The sequence below is a fragment of the Myripristis murdjan genome, chromosome 8 (assembly GCF_902150065.1).
Source record: "Myripristis murdjan chromosome 8, fMyrMur1.1, whole genome shotgun sequence".
Classification (NCBI taxonomy): Eukaryota; Metazoa; Chordata; class Actinopteri; order Holocentriformes; family Holocentridae; genus Myripristis; species Myripristis murdjan.
In genome coordinates, this window is record NC_043987.1 from 29,479,845 (window position 1) to 29,500,373 (window position 20,529).

The 20,529-nt window shown below is 42.0% G+C and overlaps 1 protein-coding gene across 1 annotated transcript in view; it reads left to right on the plus strand.

Moving 5' to 3' along the window:
• The window catches only part of grin2ca (glutamate receptor, ionotropic, N-methyl D-aspartate 2Ca), a 76,124-nt gene that overhangs the window by 31,660 nt on the left and 23,935 nt on the right, over positions 1-20,529 (plus strand). Inside the window, exons 3-4 of the mRNA XM_030058208.1 lie at positions 4,240-4,838; positions 8,441-8,555. Coding sequence (XP_029914068.1) covers positions 4,240-4,838; positions 8,441-8,555 — 714 coding nt within the window. The remainder of the gene's footprint in view (positions 1-4,239; positions 4,839-8,440; positions 8,556-20,529) is intronic.

A 20,529-nucleotide genomic window follows, 5' to 3' on the forward strand; every position in this document is an offset into this window, starting at 1 on the left:
GCTTTGTCCAGAAGTCGCTGCTCACAGAGAGAGAGAGCGAGCTGGCTGCAATTCAGTCATGGGCGAGAGGACGCCATGCACCACTCTCTGTTTCATGGCCATTTTTTTTTCTCTCCTGCTAGTTGCTGATATCACTCATTACACATTTACGTCTGTGCATCATTTACGAGCTATTTAATCTCTTGTTTCTCCCAGATTTTTGGATGGATTCCATGTCTATCAATAGCCACAGCTAATCTGAGTCCTTCAGATAACCGTCACCTATCTAGATGACTTTGTTTTGGAATCTGTAAAGGCCATTGTTTACTTACTGGGGCTCTTAATCAAGAAAAAATTCTGCTAACTACCACTTTAAACCGTCATCTAAATCCAGCTTGGGCTAGTTGCAATGCATTCATCAGATAATCCTCAGGCTGCAAAGCATTGCCATTGACACTAGACGGTTAAAGATTTCATTTCCTGATTTTACTTGACGAAAGTTAAAGGTTTAAAAAGTAAAATTTGTCTGAGTCGCTAACATCTCCACATCTGTGTTTGTAAACAGATTACGAGTTACTCCGTATATTTTACCCTTGTGAATGTGATCTCGGCCTTGAGAAGCTTGAGAAGCTAAGCCGACGACTCAATGGCTGTAATCTTCTTTGGGATTGTACGCTATTACTGTGAGCCTGTGTGTGCTGCAGAGACACTGCTTTGTGACTGCATGGTGTGTCATGCTTGGCAACCATTTACTCATGCACGAGTCATCATCTGACAGACAACAAGTAACACTGGATTTAATTAAAACATTTAAAAAAAAAAAAAAAAATCATGTCTCGTGCAACATGTGCAAATTAGAAAGGTGATCCAATTCTGGTGTCAAAAAAAAAAAAATCCTTTCATTTCTTGTAATGAATTGCAAGTGATGGTTTCATTTTATTCCCTTAAGTCAAATGCCTTGGACAGTGTTACCATGCTGAACAGGCTATGCATACTGACAGGGCAGTCGTGACTTTCGGCATGGAGCTCTGGTTGCGCCGGTGGTAATGCCCCAGGCTCATTTGGATTGCGCTATCAGACTGTACTCTGCTAATTGAGCTGTTGAGATCACACTTTGCAGGGGCCTTTATTCTGAAAAACCCTTGGGCTGTTGTCGGCGGAGAGACACAGCATAAAATTGAGCATGTGCAAAGCATACTAAAACACGGACACATACATCTACACCCACGCGTGCACGTGCATTTGCACCTGTCCAGGAACAAATAGGTTCACTTGCACTGTTGCAGTGTTAGGGAACAGGCAGCAAGCGCAGAAACAAGGCAGTAACTCTGACAGATTTGCTGTGGGACAGTGAAGGGGAAGAGAAAACGAGTAGATTCGTACCATCTTCTCATGCTTCTCTGTGACTAACCTGCATAAGATCCCTGCTCCCAGTATGGATCTGTGCAGCAACCTGGCCTCCAGTGCAGCCTCATTCATCTTAGTCCACGGCACAGCACATCCTTTGTACTGAGAAGTGAACAATGACTGAGTCCTGCTGCTTCAAAAAACTTCAACTGAAAAAGGCGATTCCTGGATCACATTTACATTAATATTCAGCAGCACTATAAAAGAGGGAAGGCTCCAGTATATTGGGTTATTAGCACTGGATCAGCATGCAGGTGGCTATGACCTTGGGTATGCATGTACTACTTTTGCAAAGCATTCACAACATTTTTTACTGTAGTATCAAACATTAAACAAAGATATGGCTTTGGGTTTTCATTTAAAAGTTGTATTTTGGTCCTTGCATAGTTCAAGGCTGGAGTAACACCATTCATGCTAAACACTCATTGAATTACAATACATGGCCAGAAACACATATATTACATGTGACTATTTAATCATGCAATCTCTATTTATGGCTTTTTTTAAATTATAGATAGTGTAGAAATCGCCCCTTCGCCTCTTTTGTGATCTAATGAGAAATCTGAAGACACAATTGCAGTGACAGGTGACCGGGAGAAAAAAAAAAAGAACAATAAAGAAACAATATGTGAGCATGGCACAGTCAGCGCCTCAGTGGAGACTCAGTGGAAACAGCTGTGACGTCTGAAATCATCGCCGAACCTCTCTGTAGGACAACAAGGAGGCAGACGGAATAAGATCACAGCCCAGTTTGGAGTCTCAGGACACCTGACCCAGCCGCACCCGAGCTCGGAGCCGGCTTGTTTCTCAGGATTGAGCGTTTTTTCCCCAGAGAGACACCGGGATAGAGAGGGGCCGCCTGTGTTGGCCTGAAGGAGGCAGGGAGGTTGGAGTACAACTCTAACACGATCACTTCCCGCAGGCTTGAGGCTACAAAGTCACATTAAAGTCCTGTCGAGATTCATTTTGACAAGAGCATAGCAAACTTTTATGGATTGTAAAGTCACTCTCTTGTCATTAAGAATCTGCAAAAATCAACCCGATGTGCTCAATAAAACGTCACGAATTTACACACTTTGTAACTGACACTTTGCACACTTTATAGTTCACATTAATTGATTTGTGACAGTGTTTGTTTAGCAGAGCAGGGAGCCACAGTCAAGAGGAGGCTGTATAATTCAAATCCAACGGCAAATCAACAATTCCTCATAATCGTCTCGGTGCCTCATGTCACATCTTTTACCGTTAATATATCGTTGTCAAATTAGTATGAAGATGGTGGTTGAGATGATTGGTAGACTCCATCTTGGCCCATAATAAAGTTTCTCAAAATCAAGAGTTAGTTTCTCATAAAAGGCATTGCCTGCTGCCAAAAAGCTCCCCTGCTTCTTTGGTTTGCAATTTTTTCAAGGGGGACAAACATATTGGAAATTATTTTTCCATCAACCTTTCATTCATTCATTGCACTATTTGCCATTACAAGATGGACAGTAACACACATTTACTTGAGCTGAGTTTTTTTTTTTTTTTTTTGTGGAAAGTTATGACTTTTACTAATTTCAAAGACAAATATTGTACTTTTGACTTCACCTCATTTCTGTGAAGCTTGTTACTCGTTACTTTTAAGTGCAGCTTTAAGGTCAGCTGTTTTTGCTTTTCTAAAATCAATCACGACACCCACTCTCAACTGGGTTTGATGTAAAAACGAAAATTCATGACCCAGCTCTGTGAAACAAGCGTAAGCAAGACATTTGTATACTGAATGCATACGTTTTTAAAGGTGTTTCTGCATGTTTTGTGCAGCAGTGGCTCTATAAGCGAGTTTCAGAGAGCTACCAGGTCCTATAAATGCATGATGAAAACAATACAGCAATGTGCTGATATTAAAAAGAAAATGCATGTTTGAATTCTTCAGTATTTGTAAAAGCTATTACTGCAGTTCTTTAACTCAAGTAAAAATTTGACTGAGACACTTTCATTTGTAGTGGAATAATATTTGACCAGGACTATCTGTACTGTGCCTCAGGTGATGGATTTGTGTAATTTGTTTTTGCACTGGAAAAACAGTGTCCTCTTCCTATTTTGTACCATAAAGATGATTTCCCACCAAATCTGACCCAGTTGGCCACAGTGTAAAATGTAGAGCAGAAACTAGCAGAATCTTACAGTCTTTTGAATGTAATAATGATTTATTGATGTTGAGATGTTGCAGGTTGTGCCGTTAAGTCAGTGCCATTAAAATTGATGTTTCACTGCACCTCAAATATTTCATTATCAGCCTGAGCTACATTTTATGAATGAAAATCCAAAAAGGAAAGAGCCTTATCAGTCATGACACACCAGGACCCCACTTTCTCTTCTCTACCTTTCTTCCTTGTTCTTCAAAGCTGATATAATGGAGCAGCCTCATAACTTTCTCTCAAGGTCATTGCATTAAAAAAACAAAAAAAAGAGACATGAGACGAAGAGCAGGCTTTGGCCACAGTGATAGTGCCATTCCTCTGAATTTGCAAGACAAAGTGTGGATGACGGCCAGTGTTTGCGCTGTGTTAAGTGATGAATGGATCTGCAGCTTCTGGTAGTGCAAAACAAAGCAGAATCACTTTGGTCCTGTCAGCATCGCACTGGCTGGGCAACTGATTTCTTTGTGTGCGATTTGTCCATCAAGAAAACCCTCATGGAGAAAGACAGGGTTCTTTGGAAATCTCACCGCGCATTACCTAAATTGAATTATAATGGGTTAATTCTGTTCGTTAGTTAGAGTAAATTGATTGCAGTGGGTTAACTAAGCATAAAGGTCTTCATCCATCTTCCCTCTCCTCATTCTGTTGCCATGTGTTCCTCCATTTCCAGGGTGAAGGCTCCACCTTCCTCCAGCTGGGCTCCTCCATCGAGCAGCAGATCAACGGCATGTTCAAGGTGATGGAGGAGTACAACTGGGACAGCTTCGTGGTCATCACCAGCCTCTACCCGGGCTACGAAACCTACGTGGATTACATCAAGTCCTTCACCGACACCAGCTACTTCATGTGGGAGCTGCAGGATGTGCTGACGTTCGACATGTCCGCTGATGGCATGAACGACATCCGGGCGCGACGGCTCCTGCAGCAGATCGACGCCCAGGTGCTGCTGGTGTACTGCTCCCACGAGGAGGCGCAGTACCTGTTCACTATGGCGGCTGAGGCCGGACTGGTGGGGCCTGGCTACATCTGGATCGTCCCCAGCTTGGCGGTGGGGAATCCGGACATTCCCCCGCCGGACAGCTTCCCTGTGGGGCTCATCAGCATCATCACAGACCGGTGGAGGATGAGCCTGAGGAAGAGGGTGCGGGACGGGGTGGCCATCGTGGTCAAAGGCGCGCAAAGCTTTAGGAAACAGAGAGGCTACATACCCGAGGGCCACAGTGACTGTCAAAACCCGGTCAAGCCGACCAACAATGACACTCTGTTCAGGTGAGACACATGAGACCAAGTTAGGGCCACGTGGTTTATAGTTTAGTTTACTTTCACAGTTTTTATTTTAGAGTAGTTTTGTTAAGTTATCAAGGTGGCGTTGACGTTGGTTTGGGTTTCGTCCGTCACACACTTGCTGCCTGTTTTGGATAAAACTTGGAGGAATGATGGATTTTGACAGGGTTAGGGTTTGTTTGGGAGACATTACATAGACTCACATTCCTTTTTTGGAGACCTACCCTAACCCTAACCATAACGACGATTTACCTAATCTTAACCCTAACCTTAACTACTGAGCAGCTTTTTCCAAATGGGGGACACTGCTTTTGTCCCCAGTTGGACAAGCCGTCCCCAATTACCCCGGTCTTAAATCTGTGTGTGTCGCTTAAGGTAGTCAAAAACAGACCCACCCACCCACACACACACACACACACACACACTGTTTTGTATATAGACCTGACTGCTGAATGCCACCACTGGGCCAACACGGCCCCAAGCTTCAAGATCAATATCTCGGCCACCGCTGGGTCCAATTTGATGAACTTTTGGGCAATGATGCGTTTTTACATTGATATCCAATAGCCAGAAAATGACACATATTGACCTACCGCAGAGCCACCAACAGGTCCCCAAGCTTCCAGCAGCAATGTCTTGTCATCATCATCATCACAAACAGAAAGAAAAAAAAAATGACATCTGGGACGACTTGCACCAGTTTCTTTTACTTTCGTTTTTCATTTTAGTTTAGTTTATATTTGAAGGTATAATGATAGAAGGATTGGGAGTGTTTGCTTTATGTGTTTGTAATACAAATAATTAATGTTTCGATATATCCTCAGCAAACTTAAAGATGGAGCCAGTTGGTGTCATGCTGCACAAATGACATGCACCAGCAGACTCAACCTGATTTTAGGCTATTTGGCTATAAATAATTTCAGCTCCCAAATGTTTTCAGCATGAGCTATGGAAACTAGGATGACATTAGTGATGCAGACACTTAGTCCTAGGAGGTACCAGGACAGGGTCATGGAGGCCAGTGGGATTCCATTTAATGCCCTGCACATAAATAGAAATAGTTATTTTATTTGCATGAAAGTTGGTAGGAAGGTTGGCCATGGGACATCGAAGAAGTGATTGACTTTTGGGACCAGTCGGCCTTCAGGCGGTGTGACAATGGCCAAGCCTCTTGGCACACACAGGGTCATAGTTTCTTAACCCTATAAAGCCTGAACTATGAAAGAATTGGCAAAAAACTCAATTTTTTTTTTTAAATTGAACCCTTTATTTAGTCCTATAACAAAATATATTAAAAAAATAATAATCAAAAAATATGTTATTACACGACCTTTCTGGTGTATGATATATGATATGTACTTGAAGTGCCAATGGTATGGTCCAGGGTGAACAGGGGAAGTGTTCAAAGGTATACAACAGTATTTTGGTCAAGTATTGATTAAACCGAAAACGAAAAACGGAATTGAAAATGTGTATCATATATGATACAAATGGTTTTATAGGGTTAACAATCACACATAACATCGCAAAGCGCAGCAGGGAGGTTGGTCATGGGTCAACGCAGCACTTATGAACTCTCCGTGCTGATTGGTCAAAGTGGGCATGACAACAACATTACCCAAAGAGGGCCATAACTTCAAACTGCGACCTGGAGGTCTGCCCTTTTTTAGTGCCTTCTTGTTTTAGTTTGTGAGAAATCCCTTGGTAACCTTGTAGTAGGGTGTTCTTGGATCGACAGGGATCAGGAATTGAGGAGCTGGTGTTACCCATTCAAAAATGGACTTGAACCCACTTATATCTCTGGAGGATGCCAAAAAAGAGATCAACAGTTGCCCACCGGTCATTTATTTAAGACTTTCCATTTGTGTGTTACTGTGGAGCACTTTTTACAGCGACTGTCTCCCGAATCGTGTCCTCGACCCTTTCGCCATCTATCGCCTCACCACTGTGCTCTCCCCTATCTCTTGGAGACTGTAAGTTAATTGAGTGGGAGGATGAGGGAGATGGAGGGCTGGTGACATCCGATAACGGTGCGCCCTCTCTTCGCATAACCCGGCCCCAAAAGAGCAATCTGGTGCCATCTGTGCCAGCGAACATGGAGCAAATCCTGTTTTGTCAGAGAAATGTTTTTAATCAGCCAAAGGGAAACTCGGGGAAAAGAAAACAGCTCCAGCATCACTCAGGGAAATTGGAATGAGAAATCAGGCAGGGCAGAAATGAGGGGATATGGACAGTCAGACGGAGGGTGAGGGCGGCCCTGTGTGTAAATGTGTGCATGTTTATGTGTATGCTCACATGCAAATTGTATGGGTAAGTTGTTCAGAGCAGTATAGTGAGAAAATTAGACACAGGTCACTTGTATTATAAAACATCACTCTCCCTCTCTGATCTCAGATGTTAATTTTCTTCTTTGAGAACGGCTAGCCTTAGGCGAGGTAACTTCTCCTTTTGTGAGGCAAAGCTTTTCCCTGAAAAAGTGGAAATCACGAACATTATCTCGGACTTTGATACCGCTGTGCAAACCCTCTTTTTTTTTCACTTCATAGACCCTGCAGACATGATTTGAGTAGCAATGGCCGCGCTCAGAAAATGAAGGTCTGGAAGACAGAACAAGGCACTTTATATTCCCCGTACAAACGGTGTCACCCCACCAGACACAATTTTTCCTCTTTCCTGTCAGATCTGCAGTTCAAAGAAAAACATTTGAGGACAAGCTTCCTTCTCGGTCCTCAGCGGTCAGCGGGCTTGTCCTCATTTGATTAGGAGTCTTTTTTTTTTGTTTTTAATGAGCTTTTGATAATGAGTCACTTCACCTGTTAATGGGATTATCACAGATTACCAGATTAAATAGGCTTTTCACACACAGACAAGGCCGGGGGCTATTCTCCTCCCAGCAGGTTTTCATCACCTCTGCTGGAGTGACGGAGAGGTGAGAGAGCAGCGCCATAGGTTTAATGTAATAAAGAATGACAGTGAATACACAGTGGAGGCAAAGGAGGCCCTTTTTACAAAATATAGCCAAAATGTTAACTTTTCAGGAGCTGCGAGAAACAGAGATGATTTAACCCTCTGAAAACTGAACACAGTATCAATGTACAAACTCCTCTTTATTTCTTTTTAAAACGTTCAAAAATTGCCACTTTGGTCTGTGAAGATGCTTTTTGGTTAGGGTTAGGGCTAGAAAGGGTAGACCGGTAAAAAAAAAAAAAAAAAAAAAAAAAAAAAATGGATTTAACTATTAATAAGTAAGAAAAATATGTAAAATATGTAAAAAAAAAAAAAAAAAAAAATCTATTGTAAAAAATGAAAGAAAAAAATATTAAACTTTAAAAAAACAAACAAACAAACAAACAAACAAAAAAAAAAAACATAAAAATGCGGTAAGCTTGATGGCAATGCATTTTTGACATTTTCATCCATTGGTTTGGGAAGGGTAGAGTTGGAAATTTTATTCAGTGAAAATACTGAAAGGTTTGGTTTTTCTAAATAAACAGACTGATCTGATTCACCTGGTGATAACGGTGGGTTTCATTTTTTATTTTGGGTGTTTTTAATCGCATCATATTTCTCTTTGGCTGTCACTGCAGGCACATGATGAACGTCACCTGGGAGCACAATGACTTCTCCTTCAACAGCGACGGCTACCTGGTCAACCCGTCCATGATAATTATCACACTGGACAGAGAGAGACAGTGGGACAAGGTACGTTTTTCACACTTTGAGTGTGAACTGCGAGTTAATTTAGAATTTCCTTTCTGGTATTTTGTTTTTGCCTGAGCACTTGGCCAAGATTTGCTAAAGCCTGTGCAAAACCCATAATGTGACCCCCGACTGGTCAAGAAGATGTGGTCTTGCACCAGCGACAGGTCTTAATGTTGGCTTCAAACACTGAAAAGGTTTTGGTGCCCATTAAATCTGGGCCGTAATCTGTTCTTTAGTCACCACCTCCAAATAAATACAGCCATAACCAAACCTAACTCTCAGTAAAATGCTGCTGGAGGAGCTGAAGAGTGTGTTTCGGTATTGTCTTCTTCTGCATTCCTGAAGTGGAGCGAGCGATTTCATGCATCAGTGGTCTCTTTGTAAAGACTAGTCAAAGGAGTCAGGCAGAGCTGCACTGATACCACTAAACTGCTTGATAAAGGAGCCCCCCCTCCACGGATACACACACATACACACACATTTCCTTTCTCTCTCTCTCTGTCTTTCTTTTGCTGTTTCCCATCTTTTCTGTCCAGCACACACAAACACCCACATGCACACACACTTTTGTCCGGTGCCTTTGAAAAATGCTGCAAAACACTGCATCATTAGCCTGATTGGAGACTGAGGAATTAATATCATTAATAAAAGCAGGGGGTTGGGGGGTGGATACCAGACTGGATCGGGGCTGACTACCTCCAGTGCCTGAGTAAAGGGTGTTTAGTGAAACTTCCCATTGAAAGTAAACAGCCACAGGCGTTTCAGATCTAATTACAGTCTATGGATGTTTTCTGAGTGAGGGTACGTATTCATTTCCAATATGTTATTAAGGCCCTGGGCTTTGGCTGTGTAATTGGCAGCTCTGATAATAAGGGATTCTGTATGATTTGGCCACTAGATCACTACACTGCCCAGGTTCAAAGACAGATTATTGTATTTGAACAAAATTCACACTGAACTTTGCGCTGCACTTATGCACAACCTGACCTAAGTGGGTTAACACGCTTTCATTACAGGCGTAATTAAGTTCAAGTTCAGTTCAAGTTCAGGTTTATTTATAGCCCCGTATCACTGTTTACCATCTTAAGACAGAATTAAAAACTTCACAAAACTGCTAAGGGTTGACTGAAGTGAGAACCCTTTAGAGTCAACAGATAAGAAAATGTACAATCAGAAGGGAGTCTGTCATGGTGGTGGTAGGTTTGGACCCAAATGCAGGAGCGATGAGGCACGGAGCTCAGCAAACAACAAAACTTTTAATTAACTCACAGGATTCGCAGGAAACGCAGGAAACGCAGGAAACAAGGAAACACTGGGAATATATGGTAGCAAAGACACTAGCTGGGTTTCCATCCACCTATTTTTATTCGCATTTTCAGAAATTGCGAAAAAAAAAAAAAAACTTTTTTACGCTTGGAGGGGGTGGATTTCTCAGCGTATCGATAAAAGAAAATGCGACTTTTTGCTGTGGAAACAGGTTTTGCGAATAAACGATGACTGAACCGGATACCACATCACACTTCTACACTACAGTCTTATTATTATTATTATTAGTCTCTTATTCCTTATTTAGGATGGTTCGGTACGAAGTTAGCACTGCCAAAATAGTAAGCAGACTTCTCCCAAGAGCCGACAAGTTCAGCAGGAATCTGTCCATGATCAGCTGTTGAGTGTCAGCTGAGTGTTTGTTGTTGTTCAGTCGACACACAGACGTTATCTTATGGCGTCATCTCACGGCGTCATCTCACGGCGTCATCTCACGGCGTCATCTCACGGCGCACTTTCCTCTCAATAATCGCAAAACAAAACTAATGGAAACGGCATAAATTCGCATTTTAATTTCGATATATTTGGATGGAAACCAACCTAATGACTAGATGAGGAACAGAACTCAAAACAGGACTTAAATACACAAGAACTAAATAGCTAACAAGACACACCTGGGGAAGGGGCTGGAGCACAAGACAGGAGAACACAGAGGATAGGCTGAGGGAAACACTGGGAGGGATCAGAACAATCAGGGGTAATTGACAGACACAGGACAGGTGTGGCACTGGGAGGGGCAAACAAGACTAAAGGCTGAATTATGCTTCAGCGTTGGAAGAGCGTACGGGGGTTGTGCGAAGCACGCATTTCCTACGCAGCGCGTGTGTGTCCAACATACCTCTGCAAACACACAGAGCAATTCTCCTCCCACCAACGTAGACCTTGTGACGTATGGTCGCTGCTCTTTTGTGGCGAGTGGACCAGTCGTATAGGTGCATAGGTGCGGGCACTCTCCAAAGTTTTCAAACACAACCGACGAGTCGAGACACAACAGTTTAAAAAAAAAAAAAAAAAAAAAAAAACGGCGCTGACGGCACAACAACAGGAATGTGGTGCCGGTTGCAACGAAATGCCGGAAATAGTGTACTTCGGCGGACCAATCACAGCTCTTGTGGGGCTGCGGAGGGTCCGCGTAGTTACAATTTTTGGGAGGCGCGCGGCAAGGCTCTGCGGCGGTCGCACAACCCCCGTAAGCTCCGCACAACCTCCGTACGCTCTTCCTACGCGGAAGCATAATTCAGCCTTAACCAGACACAGGTGAAAATACTTATGGGAACAGGACAAGATTCAGATTCAGATTCAGACAACTTTATCAGTCCCCAAGGGGGCAATTCAGTTCAGCAGTTCCTGAACGTAAAAACAACAACAACAATGACAACAAACAGCAGACAACAGACAGCAGTACAATATGTCAGAGACAACCAATCAGTACATATCCAAGGCCACAAAGACCAAGAGACCACAGGAAAACAGAAAAACAAGAGTCCAAAAACACAAAAACGAAACCTCGACAGAGTCAGGCTGGCCATGTGTGAACCATGCAGATTCAGCCATCAAATTACGTGCTTGTGCCAGTTTTTTTGTGCTTTATCCAGTTCCTGAAGGGGAATTGGGTAAAGGACTTAGGAATTGGGGATTGGGGATTGAAGACTGAACGTTTACATATAAATAAACGTTTTTTTTTATGCTCAATCTATGGACAAACAAGTCCTCGCGATAATGTTTAAGCCATTATCGCAGACGTTTCCATGCTGCTGTGTGTGGCAGCATTCCCTCACTTGTGCACAGCTGACCTTCGTGATGCGTTTTACATCAGCCAATCAAATGGCTTGTTTGACAGCTCCATTAACATCTCTCAATATCTTCAGGAGTGTGAATTTTTCAAGCAGCGTTTTATTTGCCGTCATAAGAATAAGACACGTCGTACAGATACTCAAACTTTATTAACCAAACCCAAGGAGAAAGCGATCACAGTCTAAGGTCCTCTGTTTGACAGACAGCTGATCTCACCCCAGCGATCAGCACTTAGCACAATAGATGGACACAAAATAACAACAAAACAATGAATTCAGTCATTTTGAACGACTGACAAATTAGTGCACAGCCAATTTATCCTCTTTATGCATCAAACAACAAAAGCCAGCCTGGTCACCTTCATATCAGTGCCAAACGGACGCTTCCCTCTCTCTTTTATTCAGGCCAGGTTTTGATCGCCTTTTGTATTCTTGTTCAGGAGTTTCTTTTATCTCAACAGATAAAGAAAGAGCTTCACTCCTCACTTTTCTCTTTGGCTTCCTGCCGTGCTGTACATTAGCGATGAAGGGCATTGCCCCCCTCGGATGAAATACATTCATTCAATTCACGGTTTTGAACTGTTAATGTTATTATCGTTGCTGCAAGTGTGACAAAGACAAATAAAATAAGTTGGCTCTGTGACCCTGTGTGTAAATCCCCCAGCAGTCTAACTCTGTCACATAAAAGTTTATAAAATGCACACAAACTGTGCAAAACAAATAATGTGCTGTGGATATCAGTGATGCACGGGTTGGCGCAAAGCTTTTTGGTCTACATGTGTTTACCCGCGGGTCAAAAAAAAATCATGTTGGTGAGCTTCAGCCAGGTTCCAGGAGGGTTAATTAAGAGAGAGATGTGTATTTCTTAATATTCAATATATATGAATCTGCTGCAAAATCCAAGTCGCAGCAATAATTGTGTCATTGTACTTATATCCATAAATTGTTTGACTGATCTTAATTGACATTTTCATTGTAGGCTTTGTCTCTTTATTCCAATCTAAAAAAAAGAGCATCTGATCTAGTTATTCTGTAAAACACACGCAATTAACTGACAGTCTGTTTTGGTTTTTTTAGCAATGTAAATCCAAAGAATAGCCGTTTAGCCTTTTTGTAAGCTACAGGCTAAGATCATGAGCAGAGTGAAAATCGGATTTTTTTTTTCACTCCTAACATGTTTGGTTCATTTTAATTGAACCTCAGTGCATTTACTGTTAGTTCGGTTCACAGGTTTGGAGAGCTGAGGCGAGTCATGGTCTGCCTGAAAAGTCCCAAGCGGAAGACACTGTGGTCTCCTATAAAATGAAAACCAAAACACAGTGCATTGTGGGTTGAAAGCAGATGTTGACAGCTGCCAGACAGAGCCGCTGGTGCTGCCAAAATGAGCCGGGACAGCAAACGTTAAGTAATGAGGAGGTGATGCTCTGGAAATACGGGCCTGTGGAAACATAAAAGACCCAGAGGTGTACCTTGTCATGTTGTTGTTCGTCCATGTTGCAGTAATGATCTGTTGGTGCAAAACACAGCTGTCTGCACGGACGTACGTCCTGCTCCACCGGGTGTCGTGTGTTTGCACAAAGGTGTGTGATCTCACCAAAAAAAAAAAAAAAAAACAACAACAACGCAACAAAGCAGCAACTTCGCACCTCAGATTGGACCAAAGCAAGCGAACAATGGGTGTGAGAGCGCCCCTAATTCTGTGAGCACTGCACTCCTGAAAAATTTGGGAGAAAGCCGGCCTCAGAAGTGTGAGGTGACGCCTCTCAGGCGCTCACTTGCCGTCTTTGCACCTTTGGCTTCTCCTCTCCCAGAGGCGAAAATCAATCTGTCCTTTTGATTGCCTTCACCAGTCTACTTATTGTACAAGTTACAGGGCAGCCACTCTGATATGTTCACACACACATCACCTATAGCGTGTATCGCCAGTCTCAGCCTGACGCCGCAGACGGATGGCCTGCCTCACACACCTCACACACCTCACACAACACTCTGTTTATTAGCCACTTAAATCATTACGCTGCAGCCGTCTGTTCCCGTACTTTGCAAGTGCCTGGGTGTCATCGCTCAGCTGCTAATGCCGCCGCTGACTTCCTCCCCAATCTAAAAGTCAAGGTAACTTGGAAGATGGAGGGAGAGCATGAAAAAAAGAAGAGAAAAGAGGTGATATAGTGGTGACAGAGTGAAGAAGCCCCGCAGGAGGAGAAGTGTTCCTGTCATTGCTGCTATCTGGCAGGTTGATATACAAGCCGGAAAAGCTGCCGTTCCCGGGCTGTACGTCTTCAACACCCAGAAGCCGCTGAAATTACAGTCACACCGGCTGGAAATGTATTCATAAACCGAAAACAAAAAGGGAAAAAAAATGATCGAAATATTTCCTCAATGGCCTTTTATGCCGCCGGAGTGACAGGGTTTTATTTCTCTTTTCCCGCAAGTTGTTTTCCATATTGTCGTTTTTGGGTGAACACCTCGTAGCTCCCAAATGTCAGCTTTTCAGGAAATAAGAAAAAAAAAAAAAGGCTTTGTTTTCAGAGTGACTATGACTTTTTGAGCCCATCCAAAGGCTTTTCAAAGCAGGTTGTACAGTTTCCTCAACCTGTACATGCTGATGTAATCCTTCAGTTTAAATTAAAACACAAATCCACTTAAATTCGAAGTTTTTCAAAAATGACTGCAGTGACATCCTGTGAGGGTTCAGGGCAAATTGGGAACGCAGCAGTGGCCAAAACCCATCAATTATAAATCTAGCCCTACTTTTTATGCTTTTGACTGTGCCTGTCAGTCACCGAGAGCAGACCATGGCAATGTGACACATCGTGAAATGTGGATTGTTTTCTGTGAGCAGTTTGAGAGTGATAACAATGTGAAGAGCTCAGCGATGTGAGCAGCTAACAAGCCACGGGGACACGCCGAGTTTCATCTCACCGTATTTTCCCCGCGATTTGAAATTCGGATCGACTTGACGAGGCCCATGAGCCGGGGTAATAGGAAAACAGCAGAACTGATCAATAGGCCGGCAGGAGAGCGGAATAACTAACGCGCCAGGTGCGAATCAAGATGTTTGAGCAATTTCTTTTTTTTTCCTCTCACATTTTTCATTTCCATTGAGACGAGCTGTATGATCAGACAGGATTGTCCCCGTTCCTGTACAAACACCAGATTATGTGAGGAGGATGAAAAACATTTTGTCCAGCGTGACACTTTCTAATCTCTTCAGGCAGTTAATGACATTTACCGTAGCACAGTGAAGTGTGTGTGGAACCAACAGAAGGACATGTGAGATTTCATGTTCATTAAACATGGAAGGGAAGAGTGACTTTGTGTATCTGCTCTTCCAGGACAGTTAATGTGCATGTATTTTCATATTTGGAAAAAAAAAAAAAAACAAGTGGGAGCGAAATAATGAACTGTTAACAATTATTTGCAGTGTATTTACATTTTAACCGACTTTATAACACGCTCATCAAGCACGAAAAAATTAACATCTTTTTAATTAGTTCATGAAGTTTCCTTTCAGCGACGAACAACAAAATCCACATTTACCACTTTAGTGGAGCTGAAATCCGACTTGATTAATTTGCACAAGTTGAAACTCAAAGTTGAGCATCCAGGAGGTTAAAACAACCTTCATCGCTTACAATTTGAGCAGCACAGGGCAATTTCCTTCCAATAAAATACCACACTGACAAACAAACAACATAATTTTTCAAATGAGAGGGTCTTTGAACCGATACAGTTATAAACTACAACATGCATTTCAACTAATTTCAACACTTTTCCTCTCCAGCATCAAGACTTTAGACAGATAGATACAAGCAATGGAAAATAATAGTTAATAATCATTATAGAGTTATGAATTCTGCAAAATTACCACAACTGTTCGCAAATGAATTTCCGATGGCATGCACCCTAACATTGGAAGGATTTTCTGCTTTGATTGATTGACTGATTTCTTTTTGTGAGAATTTATTTAAGGCTATTTCATCTGTTATTTGAACGTCTAATCAAACAGTCGCACTGATTGACTCCAACAAGTGCACAGCCGCAGATAAAAAAAAAAAAAAATCCTGGCCAGACCTGATGTGTTCTGTCCCACTAGTTTTCAGTCCTCATCCTCGGGACTCCTCATCCTCAGAGCCCTGCTGGTTTTTATTCCAGACTGTTTTACACTTGGGACGCCCGCTGAAGCTAATTACATAACTGTAATTAATGAGCTGGGAGAGAAAACCAGCAGAGCTCCGGGGTCCAGGGACTGAAAACACTTTTATAAAGAGGAAAAAGTGTCTCTCCCCACTCTTACCCACAGTTCACGTGGGGAGTCGATGCCACTTTCACCAAACTAAACAGCAGTTTGGCGCCGTGCTGGTGCCGCTCCAGACGAACTCATTAATTTCAGAAAATTAACTTTGTTTTATCATGTGTATTCTCGTGTCAAGATGAGCGCGCTATAGGTCAAGATGCTGCAATAATCAGGTGTAAATACAAACTACAGAATTCATTTTGACAGCAGTAATGTTTGTTCAAAAGTAACAGTAAGGTATTTTTTAATAAAGACGTTCAGCCAAGAGAAAACACTGTGAATGAGAAATAGGCAAACATGCCCCCCAGGTCTTATTCTTCATGAAGAAATCAACCACGGACAAATTAAAATGTAATTTAAAATACTTCTCTTCACACCTGCTCTACTTCATCAAGCAAAGATTTAATGAACTCTTTATGGTCTTTCTCTGATGGGACGCACAACATCAGCACAACATGAACATGACATATGCATTCATAACTGAGCTGCAGCCTATAGCACAGCCACTGTTTAGCATGTCATTAACATAGATTACCATTTAAAGTCCGGCTGCTGCAGATTGGCTGAGGAGAAATGTGTGAAGTTAATGGTTTGTTGACATGACAGCAGGACTTGTCCGAATGTCAGAAGTGCAGCCAGGTGAACTCAATCATTTCAATCGACATATTTTGGAAATAAGTTCAACATCAACATCAAATTCCCTCCATCAGGGTTAAACTGCTGCTGATCAAAGACAAAAGTTTTCTATCAAATCACAGGAATTAGTTTAGTGGAGGGACTGGAAAGATGACATTTGCACAGATGTATTATTTGTTCTGTTTATTGTTCATCTCTGAATATGGACTGAAACATACTCTCAGTAACAGGGCAAAACAAAGAAAAATGAGTAATTGCCCACATTCGTACATTTCTTACTTCTTAACAAAAACAGAGAAAGGGAAATCCACGCTCTTTGGAAGAATCTCATTGGTCTTGGATGTATTTACAGATTCAGCAGACAGACTTTACAGGGCAAATCGAGACATGGCAGCGTTTCGCCGGGCTTGATCAGGTCATTGATCACATCCGTTGGTGACTTCTCTTATATAGATTTAGTTCATATGGGCAGTAACCAGCCAACATGCACTGCCCTTTGTATTGGGGGGGTCTGTCTACTGAATACGTAAGTAAAACCAAGATCAAAAGAGATTTTTACAAAGAGTGTGAATTTCTTTTTGCCTGTTTTTGAGCTACTGCTACTAAATGAAGAGAAGAAATCCACCACAAACCACAAAGCCTGTCCAGCACACGGCCCACTGAGGCTGTTTACTCCTTAACAAGCCAATTAGACGCTGTAATTTTGGTAGAATACAATAATACAGTGTTTCAATCCCCCCACAAGGATTTAATTTGCAGTGTTTGTACTGAGTTATATTACTAAATAATACCACAATATTGTGCTTGTGTGCATGTGCTTATGCTTTACCTAAGCATATATGTATAACAATACATAATAATGTAAAAATGTAAAAAGTTACAGTGTCTGAATACTGTTTAACACATCATCATGAGGATTTGTACACCTGTTTACACGTGCCTCCTGGTCCACGAGAGTCTCATATGAAAACATTAGAAACTTGTTGTGCCAAGCAATTTAAAGGTACATTCAGTGAGACTGGAATGCAGAATAAACCAATACAATTATGCTGATTATGGACATAATTTGCTGGTTGTGCTCTCTCCTGAAATGAGAGTGCAGACTTGCATCTCAACTACTTGCCATGATACAGCAGTTTCATATTCATGTTGGACGTGACTGTATAGTCGCTGATAAATGGTTCACATTTCTGTTTTGGTGAATGAGGCTTCCAGCAACAATAGAGGGTGACAAACCCTGATTACTGAGGCGTTTTCTGTCCCACATAATAGAAAACCGGTGAACAGGCTATGGATCGGACCCCATCTGTCCGTCCGTCGCGTGTGATTTCTGAGCCTCTGCTGCCTGTTTTGGTTGGATTTGATTGTCCCACCACAGCGCCACCACCAGGCCAACAAGGGCCTTGAACTTCACACTCAGTATCTCTTACACTGCCAGGTCAAATTTGATGAAACTTTTGGGGAATGACGGGTTTTTACTCTGATATCCAACATCCACAAAATGAAAACTGACAGTGCCACCAACAGGCCAAAAGGTCCTGCACCAATTATGGGGAGCATCATGGTCATTTTTAATTTGTTTTATATGTAAATATGTTGAAGTATATTGACAGGGAGAGTGACCCCATGCATGCTGATTGTCCGTTGAATTCAGGATAAGAGAAATAAGTTTGGTGCCTCCATTATGACGCTGTTTAGTTTTGGTGTTGGTGGCCAAGGGACAGGTGCCTTCATCTGAGGAGGTTCAGGTTCTGGCAGTCTTCTGACGGAGATGGAAGAGCTCCTGGTCATCTTTCTCATCTCCAACAGGGTAGATAGAGCCCTTCTATCAAAGCAGACCTCCAGTGGACTGTAATGTCTCATCATTTAGTTTGGGTGTATCGCAGGATTAATCCATGCAGGCTGAGGCGATTCTTTATGCTTGTCCACATCATCACTCACAGATGTTGTCTTCAAATTCATCATCCACGCTTCCCTCCCCTCAGAGAACTTGGCTCCGAGCCTAGTGTGCATGAGAATGGCGAGGAAATCCATGTGATGTCTCTCCATCAGGGAGACAGATTCAGATTCACGGGACGCGCCGTGCTGCGGCACAGGAAAAAGTATAAAACGTACTGGTGCTGTCGTCAGCGTCAGTCTCAGCCTATCTTTTTGTCACTCATTTTGATATGCATTTGAATAAGTCAAAAGTGCTATTAAAAGTGCTGCTCAGACAATAAAAAATGTGATTTTATTCCTGGCAATTCTGCAAAATGGTTCTTTGTTACAGTGAAGAGTGACAGTAAAGATAAAAGAGAGAGAGGGATGATGTTCAGCATAGGTCATGAGCTGGATTTTAATTAACATCTCAAGTTCACCGCTTGCATTTCGAGTTGCTGTGGATTTCCCTTTTTTTTTTTCTTTACATTATGCCGAGCTTGGCTTGTTATGAAGTTTTACTTTTGCTACAGACACTCTGAGTGGGGAGTTTTTGTTCCCAGGCATGGACTAGAAAGTAACTTTTACGTTTGCAAGCCAAAAACCTCAGCGCCTCGCCAAGAAACAGTTGAGTCTTTGGCACTGAAAATTAAAACAATGCAGATGCTTTACATTGTGGTTATTTTTTGCTATGTTATGTATAGTGCATTATCTATTTTTATCACATCAGTTTCCTCCAAAAAGGTCAACTCCAATATTCCTGTTCTGTGTTTATTCTGTGCATTACAGCCTAAATTTTTGCCGCACTGAGCGCTAAGCAACAAAACTGAAGTGACTGTGGAGCTCATTTGGTCGGCTACTGACAGAAACTGAGAGCAGCTAGTCTAATACAAATGACCTTGCTTCCTTTGTATTTTTATAATTTTTCTGTTTCACTGTCTTATTAAATACTAATTATGTATGTTTCAAACAGCGGGGCACAGTAGCTACTGTTGTTACTTCACAATTTCATCAGTAAATGTAATTTCACTGCTGCAAATTCAGTTTTTCTAACAGATAAAGTAAATTAAACGCTGATGAGCTCCTATATGAACAGTTTACACAAACAGATTTTTCCAGCATTTGATTGGCAACAAATATTCATTTACAGGCTTGCAAATCTATGTGCATGCACACGCACACGCACGCACGCACGCACGCACACACACACACACACACACACACACACACACACACATGCATGCAGAACAGTAAACATCTGTAATGGCCTATTGACTAGAGTTAACTGATGGTTTGTGTTGAGATCAGATACTCCTTTAATTAGCAGCCAGTCCATTTTAGCCTGCAGGGTGCTGTTGTTCTTTGCAGCCATAATGCCATAAATACTCTGACAGAAACAAAAGTTTGTCAATTAAACTGACTGTGTTCCTGTTATTGTAGTGGACATAAAATGCTGCATGATTACAGTGTAATGAATTGTGCTCATTTCCGCCTTGTAATTAGAAATACTTCAGTCATTTTGAGCCGGTGATTAACCTTAATAATTTAATTTTAGTCCCGAGGGGTGATGACTTTTGCAAAGTAAATGGTATAAACATTTAATTCATTGCAATAAGTGTAGCATCTTCAAATTAATTATAACACAAGAGGAACGTTTGTATAGCAAAGCATCTACGTCTTATCACTTGTTTTAATTAGACTTGCACTGCGTCATGTTTCCTGTGCAAAACACTGAAACCCTGATAATTGCTGTGCATTGTGACAGTTGAATGCCTAAAAATGTACAAATCTGTGTGGTAAATGACCTGTGAATCACTACAGAGAAATAAATGTTTAGTGTCAATACATTATATACATCATAAACTTCCTAATAATCAATGGGATGGATCAATGTTTCAGTTAATTGGGGTCACTTGGTCGCCTGTGGCCTTCATTCCCATTTCTAAAGCAGAAGGTGAGAACTTCAAAAACAGGTCACAGCTCCTTCAAGTCAGTGAGCTCGTAA